Genomic DNA, 20,359 nt, shown 5'->3' on the forward strand with positions numbered 1-20,359 from the left:
CTCCGCCTCCGCCACCCCCTACCCCCGGTTCAGCTATGGCCCAGCTGAAGCCGTGTGTACCGTCGGTTCCACAGTGCAGCCCCCCACCTCCTCCGCTGAAGATCCATCAAGTTCAGCACGTTACTCAAGCAGCTCCTCCCACACCCCCACCACCTCCGCCCACGCCTGCACCCCTCCCTCCCCAAGCGCCCCCCAAGCCACTAGTGACCATTCCCCTACCGACGGGCACTAAGACGGGGCCAGCTGCTGTGACGCAGGCTGTGCCACCTACACCTGTCCCTCCAGTGCCCCCCGCGAAAAAGCAGCCGGTTTTTCCTCTATCTCACATCCCGCCCTCGCCGCCTCCCGGTCCAGTGCCCCCTCCGACGTTGCCCAAACAGCAGAGCTTCTGTGTCAAGCCGCCGCCCTCGCCGTTGTCCCCGGGGCCGTCGGTCGTGAAGCAGATAGCGAGCCAGTTTCCGCCTCCTCCCACGCCCCCTCCTGCGGACTCGCAGCCCTTAAAACCCGTCCCGGCGCATGGAGCGCCCCAGTCCCCTCCTGCTGTGAAAGCAAAGCCCAAGTGGCAGCCCAGCTCCGTCCCCGTCCCGTCCCCGGATTTCCCTCCGCCGCCGCCGGAAAGCAGCCTGGTGTTCCCGCCGCCGCCAGCCCCGGCCCCACCGCCACCACCACCACCGGCTATCCCCACAGCTTCGCCCACGTCTGACAAGAGTGGGTCTCCCGGCAAAAAAACCGGGAAGACGTCCAGCCCCGGGGGCAAGAAGCCGCCGCCAACCCCGCAGCGGAACTCCAGCATTAAGTCCAGCGGTTGCGCGGAGCACCCGGAGCCCAAGAGGCCCTCGGTGGACAGTCTGGTCAGCAAGTTTGCGCCGCCACCAGAGCCCTCCGGGTCTCCCAGCAAGGAGGCGCCACCGCCTCCTGCCGCACCGCCCAAACCCGGGAAACTGCACCTTCCCGGCGTGCTCCACCCAGGGGCTGTGCCGGCCAAAGCGTCGACGCCGAGCGGGCCCGGGAAGGACGCCACGCTGGAATTTCCTTCTCCGCCCTCCGATTCGGACTTTCCGCCGCCTCCCCCTGAGATAGAGCTTCCTCTGCCCCCCATAGAGATTCCGGCAGTGTTCGCGGGAAACACTTCTCCAAAGGTAGCTGTCGTCAATCCCCAGCCCCAGCCGTGGTCCAAAACGTCGGTGAGGAAGGCCCCGCCGCCCACACGCCCCAGACGGAACGACAGCACCCGCCTCACGCAGACGGAACTTTCGGAGCAGCCGACGTTGGCGCCACAGGTGCCCACCTCCCCCAAGTCCAGCCTTAGTGTCCAGCCTGGCTTCCTGGCTGACCTCAACCGGACACTGCAGCGGAAGTCCATCACCCGGCACGGCTCGCTGTCGTCCTCCCGCGTGTCCAGAGCGGAGCCCACCGCCACCATGGACGACATGGCCCTGCCCCCGCCCCCTCCGGAGCTGCTCTCCGATCACCACAAGGCCGGCTACGGAGGCACTCACCTGTCGGGCTATGCAACGCTGCGGAGGGGACCCCCTCCTGCCCCCCCCAAGAGAGACCAGAACACCAAGCTTTCCAGGGACTGGTAGCTACCTTTCATGTTCAGTGGTGTCTGTAATCAGTTCTACAATCACCTCACCTGATACACGAACTCAGGTGTTCAGAGCCTCCTGTATGATGTTTTTCAGGTGGTGTCCCGCTGTGTGTGTGTGTGTGTGTGTGTACATACGTTAAACGAAAATTATATATACACACACACACACACACACATATATAAAACGTGTGCGTGCGCACGTTTGTATGAAAGCTGCAGATAATTCTATTTATTCCCTCTCTGTCCTAATCTAAAAGTGGGTTTTGTGTATTTGGGGTTGAAGAAGTATGGCTGGGGGCAGGTGTCCTGTCCCTCAAGATTTACCATTTGGATTGGACCAAAAACTAATTACTTCTTTAGAAGGTATTTCTAAGTGTCCATGTGGGTGTATTTGTGCATGTTGTATATTATATATTAATGAATAGATGTATAACGTGCTGTTTCTCAGTTTGAGAAGACAACAGAATGTGTGGTGTATCTGTGGGGCTTTGTTCCCTGGTTGAAATATCTGCTTGACTGACACTTCATTACTCTAAGGCATCTACTCTAAATAAGGGCACTTTAATCAGGAGACTCTTAGCTTCATAGAACAGGTAAACTGTGGAGGGTGGGGAAATGTTGACATTGTCTGTGAGTCGTTGGTTGTGCACAGAAAACATTCATGGTGTAACCGAACCATTCTTAGCTGCAGGGTCACTGCCGTGATGCCACCCCAACCTATGATGTGGAAGAAATTCTCTCCAGGTGAGCTTTGCTTCCCATTCATGGTTGCTTCAGTCCTATAATCCTGGATGGTTCCTTTTTAGTAGCCATTTGAATCCTTTTCATGAGCTTATGAAGCTTCTTGATCCACTTTGGCTTGATAATCCTTGCTTTATTTTAAGAGGGTCTCCAGCACACCCCCCTGTGTGCTACATCCCAGTATGGCTGTAGGTCATTGGTTATCCTCTTACTGTGTGTGCTAAGGTAGATGTTTATATTCCTTATTTGTAGACAATTGGTATTTCAAATAGACATACCCTGTGCGTGACGTGGTGCATGTTACAGCACCAGTCACTGTCTGAAACGCCGTTTTTGGGTCTTGCTCGCTAGAAGGATAGGCGATTAGAAAAGAACAGAACTGGACCCTGTGTGGGTGTGTCTTCCGTCAGGCTGTGTGAGTTTTAAACATACAGAGAATCCATTTAAATTTGAAACTATCAAAGAGGGAGGGAAAGGGAAAGCAAATGAATGGGCCCTTGCTAGTTTTCTCCACAGCTACTGAAGCACACTGGGATCCTAGCTGGTTATAGCCTGGTTGTGGAGGTTCACCAGGTGTTTTGAGGGGATAGTGTAATTCAAGGACAGTGAGTGACATTACACATTGTGCATGTGCAGTTGGTAGACTGTGGAATCATTTCTCTACTGACAGAATTCATTATACTTTTAGATGGCTTTTTTCCTGTGAATTTTCCTGGGTACCTAAAAGAATGTGTACTGTCTCATCAACTTAGGATGATAAATTGACCATAAGGAATAAAATGCAATCTCACAGCTTTTAAAAAACAGGGAGAAAAAAAAAAAAAAAAAACCTGGCCTTTCCAGCAACCATAAATGAGCAGATCGTGTAACAAAGATATATGCCTATCATGAATAAGGATTCTCAATGCAAACTGCTAAACTCCTTTGACCATCCGCAAGGAAGAAGGGATGCCGATGAAGTGGGCCAGAAATGTTGAAAATCAGAGCATAAGCAAAGGTGTGTGGTGCCCTAGATGTCACTACCACCTGCCCTGTAGGAAAATGGTGCACCATAGAGTAAGTAAGTGGCCTCTCTCCATTGCCACATCTCCAGTATATTCATGTGGTTATGGAGCAATTCGTATGCCATTGTACATTTTAAAGTCCTGCTGCTTTAAAAACACTTTTTGATCAGATGTTTGTGCAGTTCTGCGTGCTTGATATTCTTGCACTCATGAGTGACCTTTCATGCACCTGCACTGCTCTGAAGCCCGCACAGCAAGGCGGGTGACTCGTGAGTGAACTGCTCAGGGTCTTCTGCCTGCAGCTTTGCATTCTAAGATCACCCTTATTTGTGAGAGTAAAGCGTTAACAATGGAGATCCAGTTATCTAAATATTAGCACTTGACTGCTAACCAGAAGGCTGGCGGTTCAAACCCACCAGCCACTCCTCGGAAGGAAGGTTGGGCAATCTACATCCGTAGTGATACTGCCTCGGAAACCCAAGGAGGGGTCGCTATGAGTTGGGTCTGACTCCACGGCAAATGACGAGGTTGTGTTCCTGTTTTGAGTGTAGTCTTTTTAAATCATGAAACTGGACACTTTCAACTTTTCTTGAGTTTAAAAACACACGCTTTTCACGGATGATTGAAGTGCCCCCCACCCCCACCATCTTCCATCCAGTGTAGGATCTCCTGAGGCTTCCTGCTTGTTCTAGGCCTAGACAGCATCCTGAACCAGTGCTTCTAGTTTATCATTTTCCAGGAACAGCAGATGCCTATTGGACCCTAGTGGACGCCAACAAGAGAGCTCTCTGCACAGGGCCAGGTGATCTGGGAGTGTTCATTTTTCCCTGCCTCTAGTGGCTTGTCTGGCTAATAGAAATAGCTATTAACTTTTTTTTTTTTTTTAACTTTGTTGTGTGTGAAATGACTAATTCAAGAAACAAAAATGCTTTCAATTATACTTCTAGTGTTTTTTTAATTCAGGTTTTTGATGGGGTCTGGTTTTTCTTTGAGACAACTCTGTATTTTTGTAGCTGTTCCTTTTTCTCTGGTGTATTCAAGGCAAATACCTCCTGCCCGCTGACACTGGTACTGTGCCTTTTTTCACTGCCTTCTGCTCAGCAGCTCTAAGCCACCACGGGTTCTTCGGGTCAAATGAGGAAATCTGGGCCGGTGACTTGGCTCTACTGAACGTGCACAGCATGGTTGAAGTCTTCCTGCTGTTGAAGGCAATGCAAACAGGGATCTGTTGGAGCTAGTGATTTGCTTATTAGCACCCTTCATTTTCACCATCAGTAATTTCAGAATTGTATCACTGTGTGCTTCAAGTTTTATCACCAGCTCTAGAGGGCAGCAGAATTTAGGACTTATTCACAGGTCATAATACGAACTCTGGTGGCATAGTGCCTAAGGCATTTGACTGCTAATCAGAAGGCTGGCAGTTCAAACCCACCAGCCACTCCTCGGAAGGAAGACTGGGCAATCTACTTCCGTAGAGATACCACCTCAGAAACCCAAGGAGGGATCACTATGTCAGAACAACTTGACGGCAATGAGCTTGTTTTGGCTCATTCTACACTGAGGTGCCGTGGTGGTGCAATGGCTTATGTTTGGCTGCTAAATGAAAGGCTGGCAGTGCAAGCCCAGCAGCTGCTCCAAGGGAGAAAGATGTGGTGGTCTGCTTCCCTAAAGATCAACAGCCTTGGAAACCCTATGGGGCAGTTCTACTCTGTCCTATAGGGTCACTATGACTTGGAATCGACTTGATGCCAGGGGGAATTCTGTGTTGAGATATTTTTTTTACCCGCTTGGCATTTACTGCTCAGAGTAAACAAATAACACTTTCTTCCTTAGCTGCTATAATTCTCACTTGGGAAAGTAACTATTAAGGCTTTTACAGATACCCATGTTAATAGTCAGATTTTTTAAACTGCCAGGACTTCTTAAAAGTGAAAAAGATTGCTGAGTCTTAAATTATGGACGATTTTCATCAGAAAATTAAAAAAAAAAAAAAAGTAATATGGAAGTGGCTTTTTCTAATCCTCTAAAGTTAAGGCACTCCTGCCTACTGATGACATAACTCTAAGGGACATGAACTATCTTGGACGCCTCTTCTTTGTGTGAGTTTTGTCACTGGCATTAATGCTGAATTTATCAAGAAAGTTCCTCTAAACAATACTGGGGGATCATGAATAATAGTAATTCCAACAGAATTGACAGCACTGAGATCAAGGGTAATAGGAGCTGTGCATCCAATTTAAGTTTCAGAAGCAGCTGTTGGGAGGACAAGCTGCTTGTGTCAAGGACTGAGGTTATCAAATTAGCCTGAGAAAATTTTCACATAATGATGTGGCTTTGATTTGGTTATCAGGCTACCAGTAGAGCCCACTGTCACCTTTATCTATAAGCTGAAAGCAATTTCAAGCACAAGGTGATTTTCAAATAAGTAAAAAAAAACCTATTTTAATAGGTTATTTCAAGAATTTTTCAGATTTAGCCCAATTAAAACTATGACCCTGTATATGATTATGGAGTCAAATAAAATCAGTATAATCATTTAGGTTTACGTAGTTTGAGAGAGGGTGCTGATTTCTGAAAACACCCGTGTGCCGCAAAAAGCTCTGGTACTTTGATTTGTACTTTATTATCCATCACGTCAGCTGTACAAAGCAGGGTTATTTAACCCTAACCCTGCAGGAATATACAACTGCTCACAAAGCTTGAGATTGGCCCAGCGAGAGATGCAAGAAGAACAGAATTAAGTATCTATCTTTTCAGATTTATTTTCCTTTTAAAATTCAATGAGAACAACATTTTTACACTGTTACCAATCTATCCCTCAAGCATTAGTGCTAACCATGCCCTTGGAAGGTCTGTATGTAAAAAAAAACCCGTAAGTTTGGCTGTAAAATAAAATTTGCAAAATAAAGGTAAGCAAAACAACATACTTGATCAACACTTGAAAAAAAAATCTCCATTTGGTTTGCTGTTTGCTCGCTGAGTAAACCGTTTAGAAAAGAATATTTGCTATAATCCCCAGTGCCTTTAACTCTTTTGGAGGAATAGCATTTAAAAAAAAAAAAAAACTTTGAGGTGCTAATAAAGAGAAGGAAGGGTGAGTGTTTCAGGTTTGGGCAGAAATAGAAAAAATAACTGTCTTACAAGAGACAACTTCATCGACCTAAACAGAGTCTAGCTGCTTTCTACCAAAGACATCAGAGAGAGTCAGGGTGCCAGTGAAGACTGAATGTTTCAAAGGTGGCTAGTTCCGGAGGAGTATGGCAGTCATGCATGGCTGTTAACACCAAGCTCATGATTGTTGAAGCCTCAACCTCTTCTTGGGCAGGAAAATGTGTTTGCAGCAATTAAGGAAAAAGAAAAAAAAAAAAAAAAAAAGATACCAATTTTGGAAAACTATTGTTTATTAAAATTTGTTGTAACCTAATACCAAAAACTGCCATTTTCCTTGATTCCCCCATTTAATTTTTTGTCTCTACTTGTAAATAATCCACCTTAGAAAAAAAGGATTAACTGTAATGTTTCAAATGATTTTGCTTAACTTTATTATTAGCCACTAGTGAGCTCCTTTTAACTTTTATAGAGATGTACATTGAAAATAAAGTATCATTAGCCTGTGCTAAATGTAAAACCATTGTTTACTGTTTTAAAGGAAAATTGCACATTATATTGAACAGGGATTGCACCCTCCCTTCTTCTAATTTCTGTGTAAAAATTATTCAGGCTCACACTGATGTCTACATTGTGGGAGCTTTGCCGTAAATAGTTGAAATGTAGAAATATACTTTTTTAAAGCATGAAAGAAAGGACAAAAGGAACTGCATTCAAAAGTACTTGATAAAGGACATTATTCAAAGGATTATGCACAGCTCGGTAAAGATGAAGTTAGTTTTTTCGCTTTGTTGTTTTCTTCTGCATAAATGTACGCTCTCATTTCATTATGTGCCTTGCTCCCTGATTGTGCAAAGCTATATACAGAGAGATATATATAGAGAGATATATGAGAGATATATTCAGTACTACTGACGATGTTTGTGTTCTCCCGCTGGATTAAGTTATTTTCCAAGTTGTTCTTGCCAGTTACTACCAGTCAACTATTGTAATGGCTTAGGACAGTAGTCATACAGTTGGTGTAAATTGGTTTTTCAGTTACATGTTTTCGTTACATCAGCTTACCCAATATTTAATAAAAAAAAAAAAAAAAAAGACTTCGTTTAAACATGGGGATTTTCCTTGAGTGTTTGTGATCCGCACCACTGAAACTAGGTTTTGCTTTTTCTGTTAGGGTTCCTGAAAAATAGGTTGTGCAGAAAGAACAAATGAAGTGAAAGTGAATAAACTATAATTTGACGTGTTCATTAAACTGCAAGTCAAGTCTGCTTATAAAAACAAACTGGGGAGCTTTGGCAATTAAAGGTATTATCAATTAAGAGATGCTAATAATACCTCCCCCCCCCCCCCCGTTAAACAAAATACAACTCTAAGTTCTGAAAAAGAACTGCTTTGGTTTCAAAGCTTTGGAGTCACAATTATGTATGTTAGGCTGCCATATCAAGGTATGCATATATGTATAATATTTACAAATGACTTACTTTTATCATTTTACCCAAGTAGGGCAAAAACACTGGAAGGCCTTACCCCTTCATTCACCAGTTCAGTTTCTTGGAAGAACTGTACATCGTGCAATGAACACAGGCTTCCAAGACAGTGGAACAAATTGTACCCCTGCAACACACATATCCACACAAAGTATTTCAACCAAATGTATGACACTAATCTAACCTGAAGGGAATCAATAATAGGATAGTTAAAGCCTGGCCATGAACATCTGTGAGTTGAATGCTATGATGCCTGCAAGTCGTCCTAATTCATAAATAACCCACAGCCATCCTGTCGATTCCAACTGCCTCATCTTTCGCCTGTGGAAGTTCTGGTGGTAGATTCGAATCACTGACCTGGTTAGCAGCTGAATGCTTTAACCACTGTAAAACACACACACACACACACACACACTCACTCACTGCCATCAAGTCAATTCCAACTCATAGTGACCCCCTTTGGGTTCCTGAGGCAGTAAAATCTTTATGGAGGTAGACTGCGCAGTAAGTAGACTTCTGCAGAGTGGCTGTGGGTTTGAACTGCCAACCTGGTTAGCAGTCAACTGCTTTAGGTACTGTGCCACTAGAGCTCCTTAATTCGTAAATAAGAGCCCCCTTTTGAAAATTCCCTAAAATATGTGTTAGCTGGGTGTTTCCTCATTCCACATTAGCTGACAACGTGCACAAGAGGAAATCGGATGGACTGGGAAGACAGCAAACTGCTGCAGCAACTGTTCCTGTGTCTTTTAACAGTTAGATATATTCGAGAAAAGTGATTAGAAGGCCCCAGGCTTGCTCAGTGAAAATATGGATAGAAAATAGTTCATCATTTAGAGTAGCTGACTTAAAGGGAAAAAAAAAAAAAAGAGATGGAACATTTTTAAGGCTGTACAGTGTGAATATCTGAAGTCTGAGACTACAGTAATAAAAAGCACTTTCAAGGTTCGAAGCAACAGGTAGGTCAAGGATGCTCCCCAACACCTTTAGGTACCACCTTTGCAAGAAAAAAAGTCCTTTTCATAAACATTCACAAGACACCGACATACACTTTGTGGGATTTTTTTATTTAGGTCAAGTTCTTAGTACACAGCAACAATTAATTCCAAATACAATTAAAAAAATTAAAAAGTGAATGTTCCCCCACTCATCTGGAGGTGGCTTAATGGCACAAACAAGAAACATTACTGGCAACAGACCACTCCCTCACGTTTTCCTACGTGGTCTTTTTGCTCCACTCATATCATCAACCGTCCCCTCTGGGAGCTAAAAGTACAACTGGCCAGATTACAAATTGTTTACATTCTTTTTTGTAAACCATTTTGTTAAGAAAAAGGTGCATGGACACAAAAGTATGATAAAAACTGCTTTTCCATAGAATTCTGAGGTTGCAAAAGACATTTCCATTTTTATGTGAAAATAAGCTTTTGTTTTACAAAAAACCCTCATGGATCATTTAGCAAGGATCATTTTATACACAGCTAAGCCCTGTTCTTCCATTTGTCTTTTTTTTTCCCCCCAAATCAAGACATTCTTAATTAGAAACAAGAACAAAGATCAGCATAAAGTACACTTCAAGTAATGAGCACAATGTCTCTGTCACTTTATAAAGTAACTTAATAAGTAATTTTATAAGGCTCCCAGAGACAGCTGTTAGCGGTGCTCCAGCCAAATGCTGAAATGATAAGGTTTTGCTACAGACACCTTATGGAAGAGACCATTTGCACTGAGTGTGGTTTTAGAAGGGTTAAAATAAAAACTCTTTTCACTAAGTTGCACTTAAGAACATGCCTTTAAAATGACATGGAATACTCTAATGGTATTTATTGAAACATAGCATATTTGTTCAAGTATCTTCCTGAAGACATCAAGTAGAACTCTTAATTTTCAGAGGAAAATATAGCCCGTTCAATTAAGACGACTGTGCAGTGGAAAGAGCACTAGGTGTCAAGTCAGGAACACTACCATGACTGTCTAGCTGTCACGTGGAACAAAACATCGACCCTTATCAATAAAATGAGACTAAACTAAAATCCATTTAGCTCTAAAAGTCTAATTCTAAGTCAATCGTGTGGGGGCAATTAACCACCTTACACCAAACTGGAATGTCTACCAAAGAACTATGGAAGTGATCTCCCCTCTTCAAAGACTTTGTAGGCGGTCACCTGCCAATTCCTCCATCAAACACTTTACAGAGGTAAAGGGGGCCTTCAGGACATCCCTGCACTCTCCACAAGAAAAGGTAGGTAATAAACTGTAAAAGAACAGTTAATACGGAAAGGTCGCCTGCTAAAAGAAAATGAAATAAAAAAGGTAAACACCATTTACCATAGTTTTGATGCCTGTCAAATAAAATAGTATCTTTCCTTAATCAGCATAAGATGGCTAAGGAGCAAGTGACATTACAGACATCACCGTACATTCTCAAGCTGGGTAATCAAACAGCAGCAGCAGCAGCAGGAGGGAAGAGGGGCATGGAAATGTCTCACCCAGTGCCCTTCAGGAACACAGCTCAAGTATGAGGCCCTTGCCAACCCTAACTTTAAAATGGGAACAGCATGTGCCTTTGAGGGAGACATAAATTAAGTAGCCAAAAGATGGAAAATACTGAACAAGACACCATAAAAGATTCATGTTCCAAACAGCAGGCTGAATCCCTAAATCCCTGGGTCTAGATCTTGACACATTGTCACTATTTCCTTACCAATTTTTTACCCTGGCCATAAGGTCAAAGACAACAAGATAGTGTATTTTCACTCATATCCTCATAGAATTTCAAATAATACTGCCTCTGAAACAACAGAACTATTCAGTCACTCTTCTTTTTTTAAAGGAAAAAAGAGTGGACACGTAAGTGAAAAAGAAGCACTTCGGGAGGGAAAAACCCTCTCCCACTCAATCACTTTCCTGATGAAATGGTTGCTTACTGGTTAGCAGACTGCAGACTTGGATCATCTTTGCTGAACGTTAATACATAGCATCGTATATTTCTGCATTTTGAATTTCTGATGCCATCTTTCGTTTATATAAAACTGATAAATGGGGGAAACTTACAATGAAACAGGAAATACTACCCTTACAGACTATTAATTGCATGCAATCTATTAAAATATCACATACATTAAAAGTCTCCAATTACTGTAGGCTTGGACCATCATCATTACATAGTATCCTTCCAAGACAATCTATAAAATTCAAAACTGTACAAAAATAAAAAATATGCAGAAAGTCCAACAGGTACTGTTTTTAAAACAAAAACTGCACACACACATTAGTACTAAATAATATAGGAAAAAAAAAAAAATCACTTGACCGTTGGATTCCTCCACACCCCCGCCGCAGGTCTGGGGTATAAAGGACTTCACCAGTGTCTTCTGCACTCACCAATCCAGCAGGGGGCCACCAGGGAGACTCCACCTCTGATGACCACCACCAACTCTGTGTCTTGCACAACTGTCTTCTCTATTTCTGTAGCTGTGAGCTGTGGGAACTATTTGTTGGATTTCAAAATGCCCTCTGCCTTATCAATCCACTAAACTTTCTCATGAAAAAGCTATTCAATAACAGGAACACCTAATTTTTAAAAAATGTTTTCTAGTTATACACCCAGTACTAAGAAGAGGTTAGATCCATAAAGGATCTCAAGGCGCAGACGACACTCAGGGCCATAACTTTTAAGGAAAATCAGAAATAAGGGATGTTGAGATGGTGACAAGTGGGATGTGTACTGCAGCCAAGTCAATCAAAGTCAAACCCAATGTTGGAAAAATCTGAAAGCAAAATAGTTATGCTAAGCCACAATGTGTGAACACAGACCCCTGGAGCTTTGGCGGGGGAATCCTTGGAAAAAAAAAAGAACTTGATAGCTGGGTGTCAGATATGTGATCAAGTTTTGTGCTCAGGTAACAGATTTACAAGCGGAACAGTAACTTCTGACTACACCATCTAGATTTCCTCACACTACCACTATTTTTTAATCAAGTTCCTCTATTATCCACACTAACCATCATGTTCAAGGCTTACATTTGAAATATATGCAGTTATTGCCTTTCCCCTTTCACCCAGTGAAGTTAAATGACCTGGCAAAACTCTATTCTGGCCAAGTCACTGGGAAGAACCCAGGCTTGCAGCGTTGGGCCAGGCTGTGAGTTGGCCCATCCTTGCAGGATTGATCTACTGAGCCTCAAGGTCTCCTAGGTTTTTTCAGTACTTCTTACAATGATCACTGAGGTGATGAATAGTCATTTGCCCTACTAACTCCACTGAATTTGACATTAATTGTGCAGATTAAGAAAAAGCCAAACTTTGTTATTTTTTTCTCTCAAAGTTATATTAACTTTTATCTGTGTGAATGGGTAAGTTCTGGCTTATTAATCTTCTCCCACTATTATACTCTTCGTCTGAACTACAGGGTTCAAATTCTGACCAGGTACAGTTGCTACCGAGTCCCAGCATTCAAAATCAGGGGCATATTTACCTTTTCTAGAGCTGAGGGAATAAAACAGCTCAGGTAGCAGCAGTGACACTGGCCATTGATGACATTCAGAGAGCACAGCAGCTAGCCTTATATTCTTTGTGACTACTGAGAGACTTGAAATAACTGCTATTTTCCAAAAAAAGATTTTCTAAATAGTGAAAGTAAAGAAATAGTTGGTCTGATCTCTAAGATTTTTACTCCTCAAAACAGCACCTAAGGCAGGGGTCCAGGATGCCTTTGAGGAGAACATGTCTATGTTCAGTCTCTTGAGGACCTTGGAGGCCTCAGGCCACCCTGGCAATGCGAAGCAGCCCAGCACACTGGGAAACGCCTGGGTCCAGTGGCCGTCAGTGGCAATGCAGTCTCCTGCAGCAGCACATTAAATCAACTGGCGCCTGTTAACCACCCTCGGAATACTGTGGGGACTTTCACATTTCATAATTTCATCCTCATAATCTAAAAACAAAGGGATGCAAGTCAGTTCAGCATCAGCTCATCCGGTTCACTCAAGTACTGACAGAATGTAGAATTTACAATGTTAAAGAAGAAATAAGCCATCCAAAACAATGATAAAAATGGTTAAGTGTGGTATTGAAACGGGGTCCCTCCTCCTCACACAAGCTGAATAAAGTGCGGAGCTAAGGGACCTACCTGGGCAGTAAGCCCTCAGCACAGACACTGAAGAGTATCTAATGCCACAAGTTCTGCAGGAGGAGAAATCCCAAGACTGTACAGTATTCCTGAGAAAGATCCCAGATTTTTTCTGACTCAGTCTTACTCTGATTGGTTTTAGCTACATAGTTATGTTGTTATAGCTTTGACACATTCAGAAAGTCACTTTGTTTCAATCCAGAAGGCTCAGCATAGTACAAATAATGGCAGAAAGATCCATTTGTTCAGACTCAGCTCAATTTTTAATACTGGGGAATAAACCAAAAAAACCTAAGTAGTGTTTATCATTTGCATCCTTCCTTCATGTCACTGGAGGGGAATTCCTGGGGCTTCCTGACAGTCTGGGAAGACCTGACTATTGCCGTGAGGAAGCACAGCCCGGCTGAGCTTTACTCAGAGTAATGCATGATGGACTCCACGTAATTGCCGGGAAAGAGACCCGTCACTCCGTTCATAACACCCTCATACCAACCATCATCATTCTTCTTGATGACATAAATAATGGCTCCTTCCTGAAAGGACAGCTCATCTTCTTTGTCCTTTGTATAATCATAAATGGCCACAACTAGGGAAGGAAACAAAACAGGACGTTAAAGAGAGGAGTAATGGTCCTGGAAAGAGCGCGGACACGTGTGTAAACCTCCATCCTTCAGCTGCTCCTGCAGCATTCAAACACAGGGACTTTCTACAGAGAAACCACAACGTCCCCCTCCCTCAACATCTAGTCCTATGCACTGGAATCCCATTTTCAGGGAAGTTAGGTTCTAAACAAATGGCAAAGATCACATTTAGTCAAATTTGCCCTATGACAGCATATGGGAAAGGACCTCACTGAAGAGAGAGAAACAATCCCAGAATCAGAAAAGATGACTATTTCTTCAGTGGAGCTCATGTTTAAGCACCACACTGTATTTTAAAATGCACAGTTACAAATATAATTATACTAGTACTACTCCCCAAGGTTTTGCCCAAGCCAAGCAACTAGATGCCATCTTTACCTTCCTGTCACCTTCTCCCACGTCCCTAAGTTCTGTTAATTCCACTTCCTGAATATCTCAAATCCGAATGCTTTGCCCCATCATCACAGCCGTGGCCCTCACCAGTGCAGCAGTCTCTAACTGGAATATGGTACCACTGGGGGTACCTGAAGACTGAGCAACACAGAAACACAGACGGTTTTACAGAGTAGGAGCCCAGGTGGCACAATGGTTAAAAGCACTTGGCTACTACCCGAACGGTCAGTGGTTCAAACCCACCAAGTGCTCTTTGGGAGAAAGATGTGGCAGTCAGTCTGCTCCATAAAGGTTTACAGCTGTGGAAACTGTATTGGCAATTCTACTTTATCCTGTAGGATCTCCATGAGTTGGAATCAGCTTCATGGTAGTGGGATTGGTTTTTTGTTTTCTCTTTCTGAACTCTTGGTATCTAGAACTATTGCTTCCTAAAACTTATCTGCTTGAGATGAGGCCTTCAGTTGGGCACCAGTCACGAATGCTCTCATTTCCTTGTTGTTACTCTCCTAAAAGTACAGTGGTGCAGTGTCCTGAAGTACAAAACACTTCTGGGTGCCAAAAGGACAATTCAAAACACTGGTGTTTATATTTAGAAAGCAAATTACTTTATCTAGTGGCATAGTGCCTAAGGCCTCTGACTGCTAACCAGAAGGCTGGCGGTTCAAACCCACGAGCCACTCCTCGTAAGGAAGACTGGGCAATCTACTTCTGTAGAGACACCGTCTCAGAAACCCAAGGAGGGGTTGCGATGAGTCAGATCCAACTCGACATCAGTGAGTTTGGTTTTGGTTTTGTTTATTTACTGAGGATCCTAAGCCTTTGGCAAGTCAGGTGCTCTCATTTCTTTGCTTTTAACAAAATTTAAGAAAGACTATACTGGAGTTATCAGCTGGCACATCATAAAACATGGTTTTATAAAAATGGAACATTTAATTTTTGGCAAATAACTGAAGATGTTAAAAGAACTCAATGACAGCACTGTATGAGAAATCCTTCCATTTTCTTCTACTTATTTATGTAACCAAGGTTTTCAGTACCACTGCCGCAGATGAGGTCTTCTCTAGTTGAGGAAAGTATCCAACCTGATCTACTCAGTTCCTGTTCTTCCTCCTTTCTAATGAATGCACTCTGTGCTATTATCAAAAACCAAGTTAAAATATAAGTACATGGAATCTTATTTGCCTGCTTAAACATCTTCCACAGTTTCCTCTACTACCACTATAAAATAAAAACAAAACAAAAATTCCAAACACCTTACCATGACATGCAAGGCCTCCCACCACTGAAAACAACTATCTTCCCTTCCTGCACTCACACACCACCACTCTCCCCCTACAAACCATCCATACATGTAAGACTCCTACTCACTACTCTCCAAACAGCCATGCATTTTCACTTGGGGAATTCCCTCTGCCTAGAATGCCCTTCCTTTCTCTCTCCTCTGCCTGGCAAACTACCAGTCATCATTCCAAACACAATATAAATGTCATCCTCTGCAAGTTTTCTAGGAATCCCCAAATAGAACTGAGAGCACTATTCATTGTTTAAGGAGCTCTGGTGGCATAGTGCCTGAAGCATTTGACTGCTAACCAGAAGGTTGCTGGTTCAAACCCATCAGTCACTCCACGGAAGGAAGACAGAACAATTGACTTCTGTAAAGAGTTACCACCTCGGAAACCCAGCAAGGGTTGCTACAAGTCAGAATCAACTCAATGGCAGTGGGTTATTTACTGTTTGACAATCATTAATGAAGCATCCATGCTGATTTTTAGATAGTGAGGAGAGAAATGTTATTCAATCAATTACCATTCATTGTTTATACTTCTAGGTAGAAATTATATAATTTAGCCAGAAAACTCAAGAACAGACAGTTTGATAGACGGAAGGGACATAAACATGGCAGTGGCAACTAAGTAGGAGTCTTCCAGGAAGAATTTAATGCTAGCAACTGGTATGGCTGAGACTCAACCCCAAGTCTGGCCAGGTATCAGAGAGCAAGCTTAGGGCAGCATTCCAGAGTGTGGCCTAGTTCGAATCCCAATTCTACCGCTGATCAGTTTATAGAAAGTGCTAAACTTTTCTAAACTTCTTTTTACTCAACTGTAAACTGGGAATTATAACATTGCTAGTATCTCAAAGCACCATATTAAGTGAGGCAATCTACATAAAATACATAGCTCAGGGCCCTGTACATGAGAAAAACTACACACACACACACGTATACCTACATACATATATATATATATATATATATATATATATATATATATAAGCTGTTTTTAGTAGCATTAATAACTATTATGATATACTGCCTTTTCTGTAGCAGTGTGACATTTTCTGTTATATTCTTTAAAGTGTAAATTATTTTTCGAACCTTAGTTTTCTACTTTGCAAAATGGGGAGACTAACTGCCTTAATAGGTAATAAGCCTTGAATTGTACCAGGCACATAATGAATGTATGATAGTATTTTTTCTCTTCCTCAACTTAAACAAAGATAAATACATACATACATACAACATTGTATCTGCACTCAGTTAGCACAAGCAATAATCAAGCTATGCCAGTGGTTCTCAATCTTATCTGCACATTGTAATAACTTGAGGAGCTTTATAAAATTGTGATGTCTGCGTCCCACTTCCAGAAATTCTAGTTTAATAGGTTTGGAAGTGAAGATATATTTAACTTTAGCTCCTAAGATGACTCTCATAATATGCAGAAAGGGTTATGAACCAGGTCTTAAAAGTCTGAAATAGCAAAATGAAATAGCTTTAACCTTTACACACACTAAAACAAAAAGCAATCGTAAGCTGGAACACAGTTTTTAAATATAAACCAAAATTTGAAAAACATCTTAAGGAGCCCACCTGGTAAGCACGTGGATTGGCTGATAAAACAGTAAGGCTCAAAGAAGCGTCCAGATAGAGCGCCTCCCGGAAGGAGAGCTTCCTGGGGAGGGATATGCCCCCCACTCAGGGACCTTTCCAAATCTCACCCAGGTGCCTCTTCAAGCTGCTCCTGTGTCCCTCCTGATGTGCACAGTATGATTTACTCCTGCCTGTTTGTATCCTGTTACTTCTGACTTGTGTCCTTTACCCTAAAAACCACACACCTGAAGCAGAGTCTGAGCTGTGCGTGACGCCGCAGTAAATTACTGAACTCGGCAGAGAAAGTGCCATGAGGGAGAGGACACGTGGTCACAGACAGCAGAGGAGCTGAAGAGGCCCACTTCTCTGCCTCCCAGAAAGCAGCTGTCCGCCAGTTCTCATCCGCAAAATTGCTCAGTTCAGTCTTACTTTATAGAAATATGAATCTCTGCCTTTTACATTTAATACAACTACTTCTATGGTGGGTTTTAATCCACCATCTTGTTATTCAAATTCTATTTGTCTCATCTATTTTTGTGCCCGCCTTTTTCCTCTGACTTCTTTTGAACTGTGTTTTATTATTCCACTTTATCTTTAATACTCAGATATTAGCTGTATTTCTTTTTGTTCCTTTATTTAAGGTTTATTATGTATCTTTGTTTCAGGCTACCTTCAAATATCATCATACTACTTCACATATTAACAGTGGACTTGACTTCTCTTTTTCATCTGTGCTAATGAAGCCACTTCTGTTTGCTCTAAACAGTAAACAGGTAATTTTATAATTATTATTTATATTAAAGTTGCTTACCTTTAAAAGTGATTATAGTATCAGAAAAATATCTATATATTTCCCTATTTACCATTTACTGCACTCTTTACACCCTTTTATAGACCTGAGATTTCAGCCAGTATTATCTTTCTTCTACCTGAAAAGTTCTTTTAATATTTTTAGCATTATCTCTGCTAGTGATGAATTTTCAGTTCCCTCCATGGTTTTTTTGGTTTTGGTTTCAGTCCATAAAAGTCTTTAATTTTGGAAAAATATTTTTGCTAAGTAAAAATAGCTTCAGGGGGACAATCATGTCTTTCGTTACTTTAAAGATGGTGCTCAACGCCTTCCGGCATGCATGCTTCCATGGGAGCTGTGTGGTCATTCTCATCCTTGCTCCTCTAATGGGTCTTTTTCTCTGACACCTTTAAGGCTTTCTCTTTATCACTGGTTTTTAGCAATTTCATTATGATGGACCTTGGCATGGGTTTATTTATGTTCCTTCTATTTGGAGTTCAGTGAACTTCTTGGATCTGAGTTTTTATGAAAGGCAGTTTGGCTCCCAGTGATCAATGCCTTATGGTACTCATGCCCTTATACAGTCCCTACCCCAAGAGTGTGGGCTGAACCTGGTAACTTGTTTTTAAAGAACAGAATATGGCAAAGTTGATGGGATGTCACTTCTAAGATTAGATGGCAAGACACTGGGACTTCTGTCTTGCTTATAGGGTCTCTCCAGCCCTTCCTGCTGGCTCAGTCTGGTGAATCAAGCTGTTATGGTATGAGCTACACTGTGGGGAGGCCCTGTGGCAGGGCAGCCTCTCAATAACAGCCAGTGACAAACTGAAGCACTCAGTCCTACATCGAAAAGGAACTCAATCCTGCCAACAACCACGTGAGCGAGCTCAGAAGCAAATCCCCCTCCAGATGAGCTTCGGGATCGACGGCTGCAGCCCGAGCTGATGCCATCTGAGAGTCTCTGAGGCAGAGGCCTCAGATAAGCCACGTACAGAGACTCTGAGACAGTAATTTTTTGTTTTAAGCCATTAAAATTGGGAATAATTTGTTATGTAGCACCATGTACCTAATACAGTTGTCATCAAATCTGGGACACTTTGGCCACTGTTCAAATATGTTTTCTTTCCTTTCACCTCTCCTGAGGACTCCAATTACATATATAAAAGACTGTTACTATTCCACAGCTCCTTGGTGCTTTGTTTTTGTTGTTTGCCTGTTTTCTCTCTGGCTCATGCCACCTAGTTTCTATTGCTACAACCCCAAGTTTTTTGTTTGTTTTTTCTTCTGTAGTGTCATTTCAGACACTGTAGTTTTCATCTGTAGGCATTCCATGTGGTTTCCCTTTTCTTTTCTTTTAAATATATTTAATTTCTCTTTCATGCTCATGTTTTTCTTTACTTTCTTGAATATACGTGGCATATTTATATGCATATTTATATGTGGCATGCTCCTATGTAGAGGTTCCTTCCCATTCTTCCAGATACCACTCTAAAACTTACCCTTTTCTAAGTAAGATCTTGGAGCCCACGGAGGGTCCTCTTCAGCATAAGGATCACTATACTCAACCACAGCTGCTTCCTCTTCTTCATAATCTTCTGGAGGAGGAGGTGGAGGGGGAGATTCATCAAAGACTGGTTCTTCCACAGGTGGTGGTGGAGGTGGTGTATCTGAAACTAAGAATGTATTAAGCTGACAACAAAACTACACATACAAAGTTCAATATTTCCCATACAATCTTCTATGTTCATGGAATATAAACCTTGACTTGAAAATAACAATCTTGCAAAAAAATGAGTGGGCAAGAAAAGGTGCCCCATCAACTATAATGTTCCAATTCTCTAAGCATGACTATCTCCCTCTTCAGTTAGTACTGATTTTGTTTGTTTGTTTGTTTATTGTGATTTGGGTGCAAATATACAAAGCAAGTTCATTTTACTCTCAACAGTTCATGCATATTTGGTTTCATGGCCCCAATTACAATCCCAACAAAGGTTAATACTGACATTGAATAAAGTTTGGCTGAAGTAATTATTCTTAACTGAGCCTCTCAAATGTGCTTCTGTTAATATATATCCTCTTTTTCAAAGAATGTGGTCAGTATAATATAGTTTGGTTTTACACCATACCCAAGGAGGAATGATCACAAAAATTTTAATAATTTAGATATTTATAACCATATCTGATATACATATAAGACTATGAGTCCAATGAACAGTTAAATTTTAATGATCTGCTATTTTACTCTCAATGAATTATTTTAAAAGCATTTTGCCAAAATGGAGATAGGGGAGGAATCATGGACAACTTTAGGTAATTTCATCTAAGAAGATGTTTGTTTTTCAACAAAAAACTGACTGCCATCAAGTCAATTCCAACTCACAGCGACACCCTTTGAGTTTCCAAGGAGGTAAATCTTTACAGAAGTAAACTGTCCAGTCTTCCTTCCACATATACATATATTGTTGTTGTTGTTGTTATGTGCCATCGAGTCAGACCTGACTCATAGTGACCCCTCCATGGGTTTCCGAGGTGGAATCACTACGAAAGTAGATTGCCCAACCTTACTTCTGAGGAGTGGCTGGTGGGTTTGAACTGCTAGCCTTCTGGTTAGCA

At 42.1% G+C, this 20,359-nt stretch overlaps 2 protein-coding genes across 2 annotated transcripts in view; one reads left to right on the forward strand and one right to left on the reverse strand.

Moving 5' to 3' along the window:
• The window catches only part of RAPH1 (Ras association (RalGDS/AF-6) and pleckstrin homology domains 1), a 73,485-nt gene extending 71,899 nt beyond the window's left edge, over positions 1–1,586 (forward strand). The window contains exon 14 of the mRNA XM_007936020.1: positions 6–1,586. Within this exon, the coding sequence (XP_007934211.1) occupies positions 6–1,586 (1,581 nt within the window). The remainder of the gene's footprint in view (positions 1–5) is intronic.
• An 11,726-nt stretch (positions 1,587–13,312) lies between these two features.
• Positions 13,313–20,359, reverse strand: part of ABI2 (abl interactor 2) — a 177,421-nt gene continuing 170,374 nt past the window's right edge. The window contains exons 11-13 of the mRNA XM_042780247.1: positions 19,246–19,419; positions 13,546–13,642; positions 13,313–13,325 (exon numbers count right to left, since the gene is read on the reverse strand). Coding sequence (XP_042636181.1) covers positions 13,313–13,325; positions 13,546–13,642; positions 19,246–19,419 — 284 coding nt within the window. The remainder of the gene's footprint in view (positions 13,326–13,545; positions 13,643–19,245; positions 19,420–20,359) is intronic.

This window comes from Orycteropus afer, unplaced genomic scaffold (genome assembly GCF_000298275.1).
Source record: "Orycteropus afer afer isolate SDZICR_OR568_19922 unplaced genomic scaffold, OryAfe1.0 scaffold00002, whole genome shotgun sequence".
NCBI classification, from domain to species: domain Eukaryota; kingdom Metazoa; phylum Chordata; class Mammalia; order Tubulidentata; family Orycteropodidae; genus Orycteropus; species Orycteropus afer.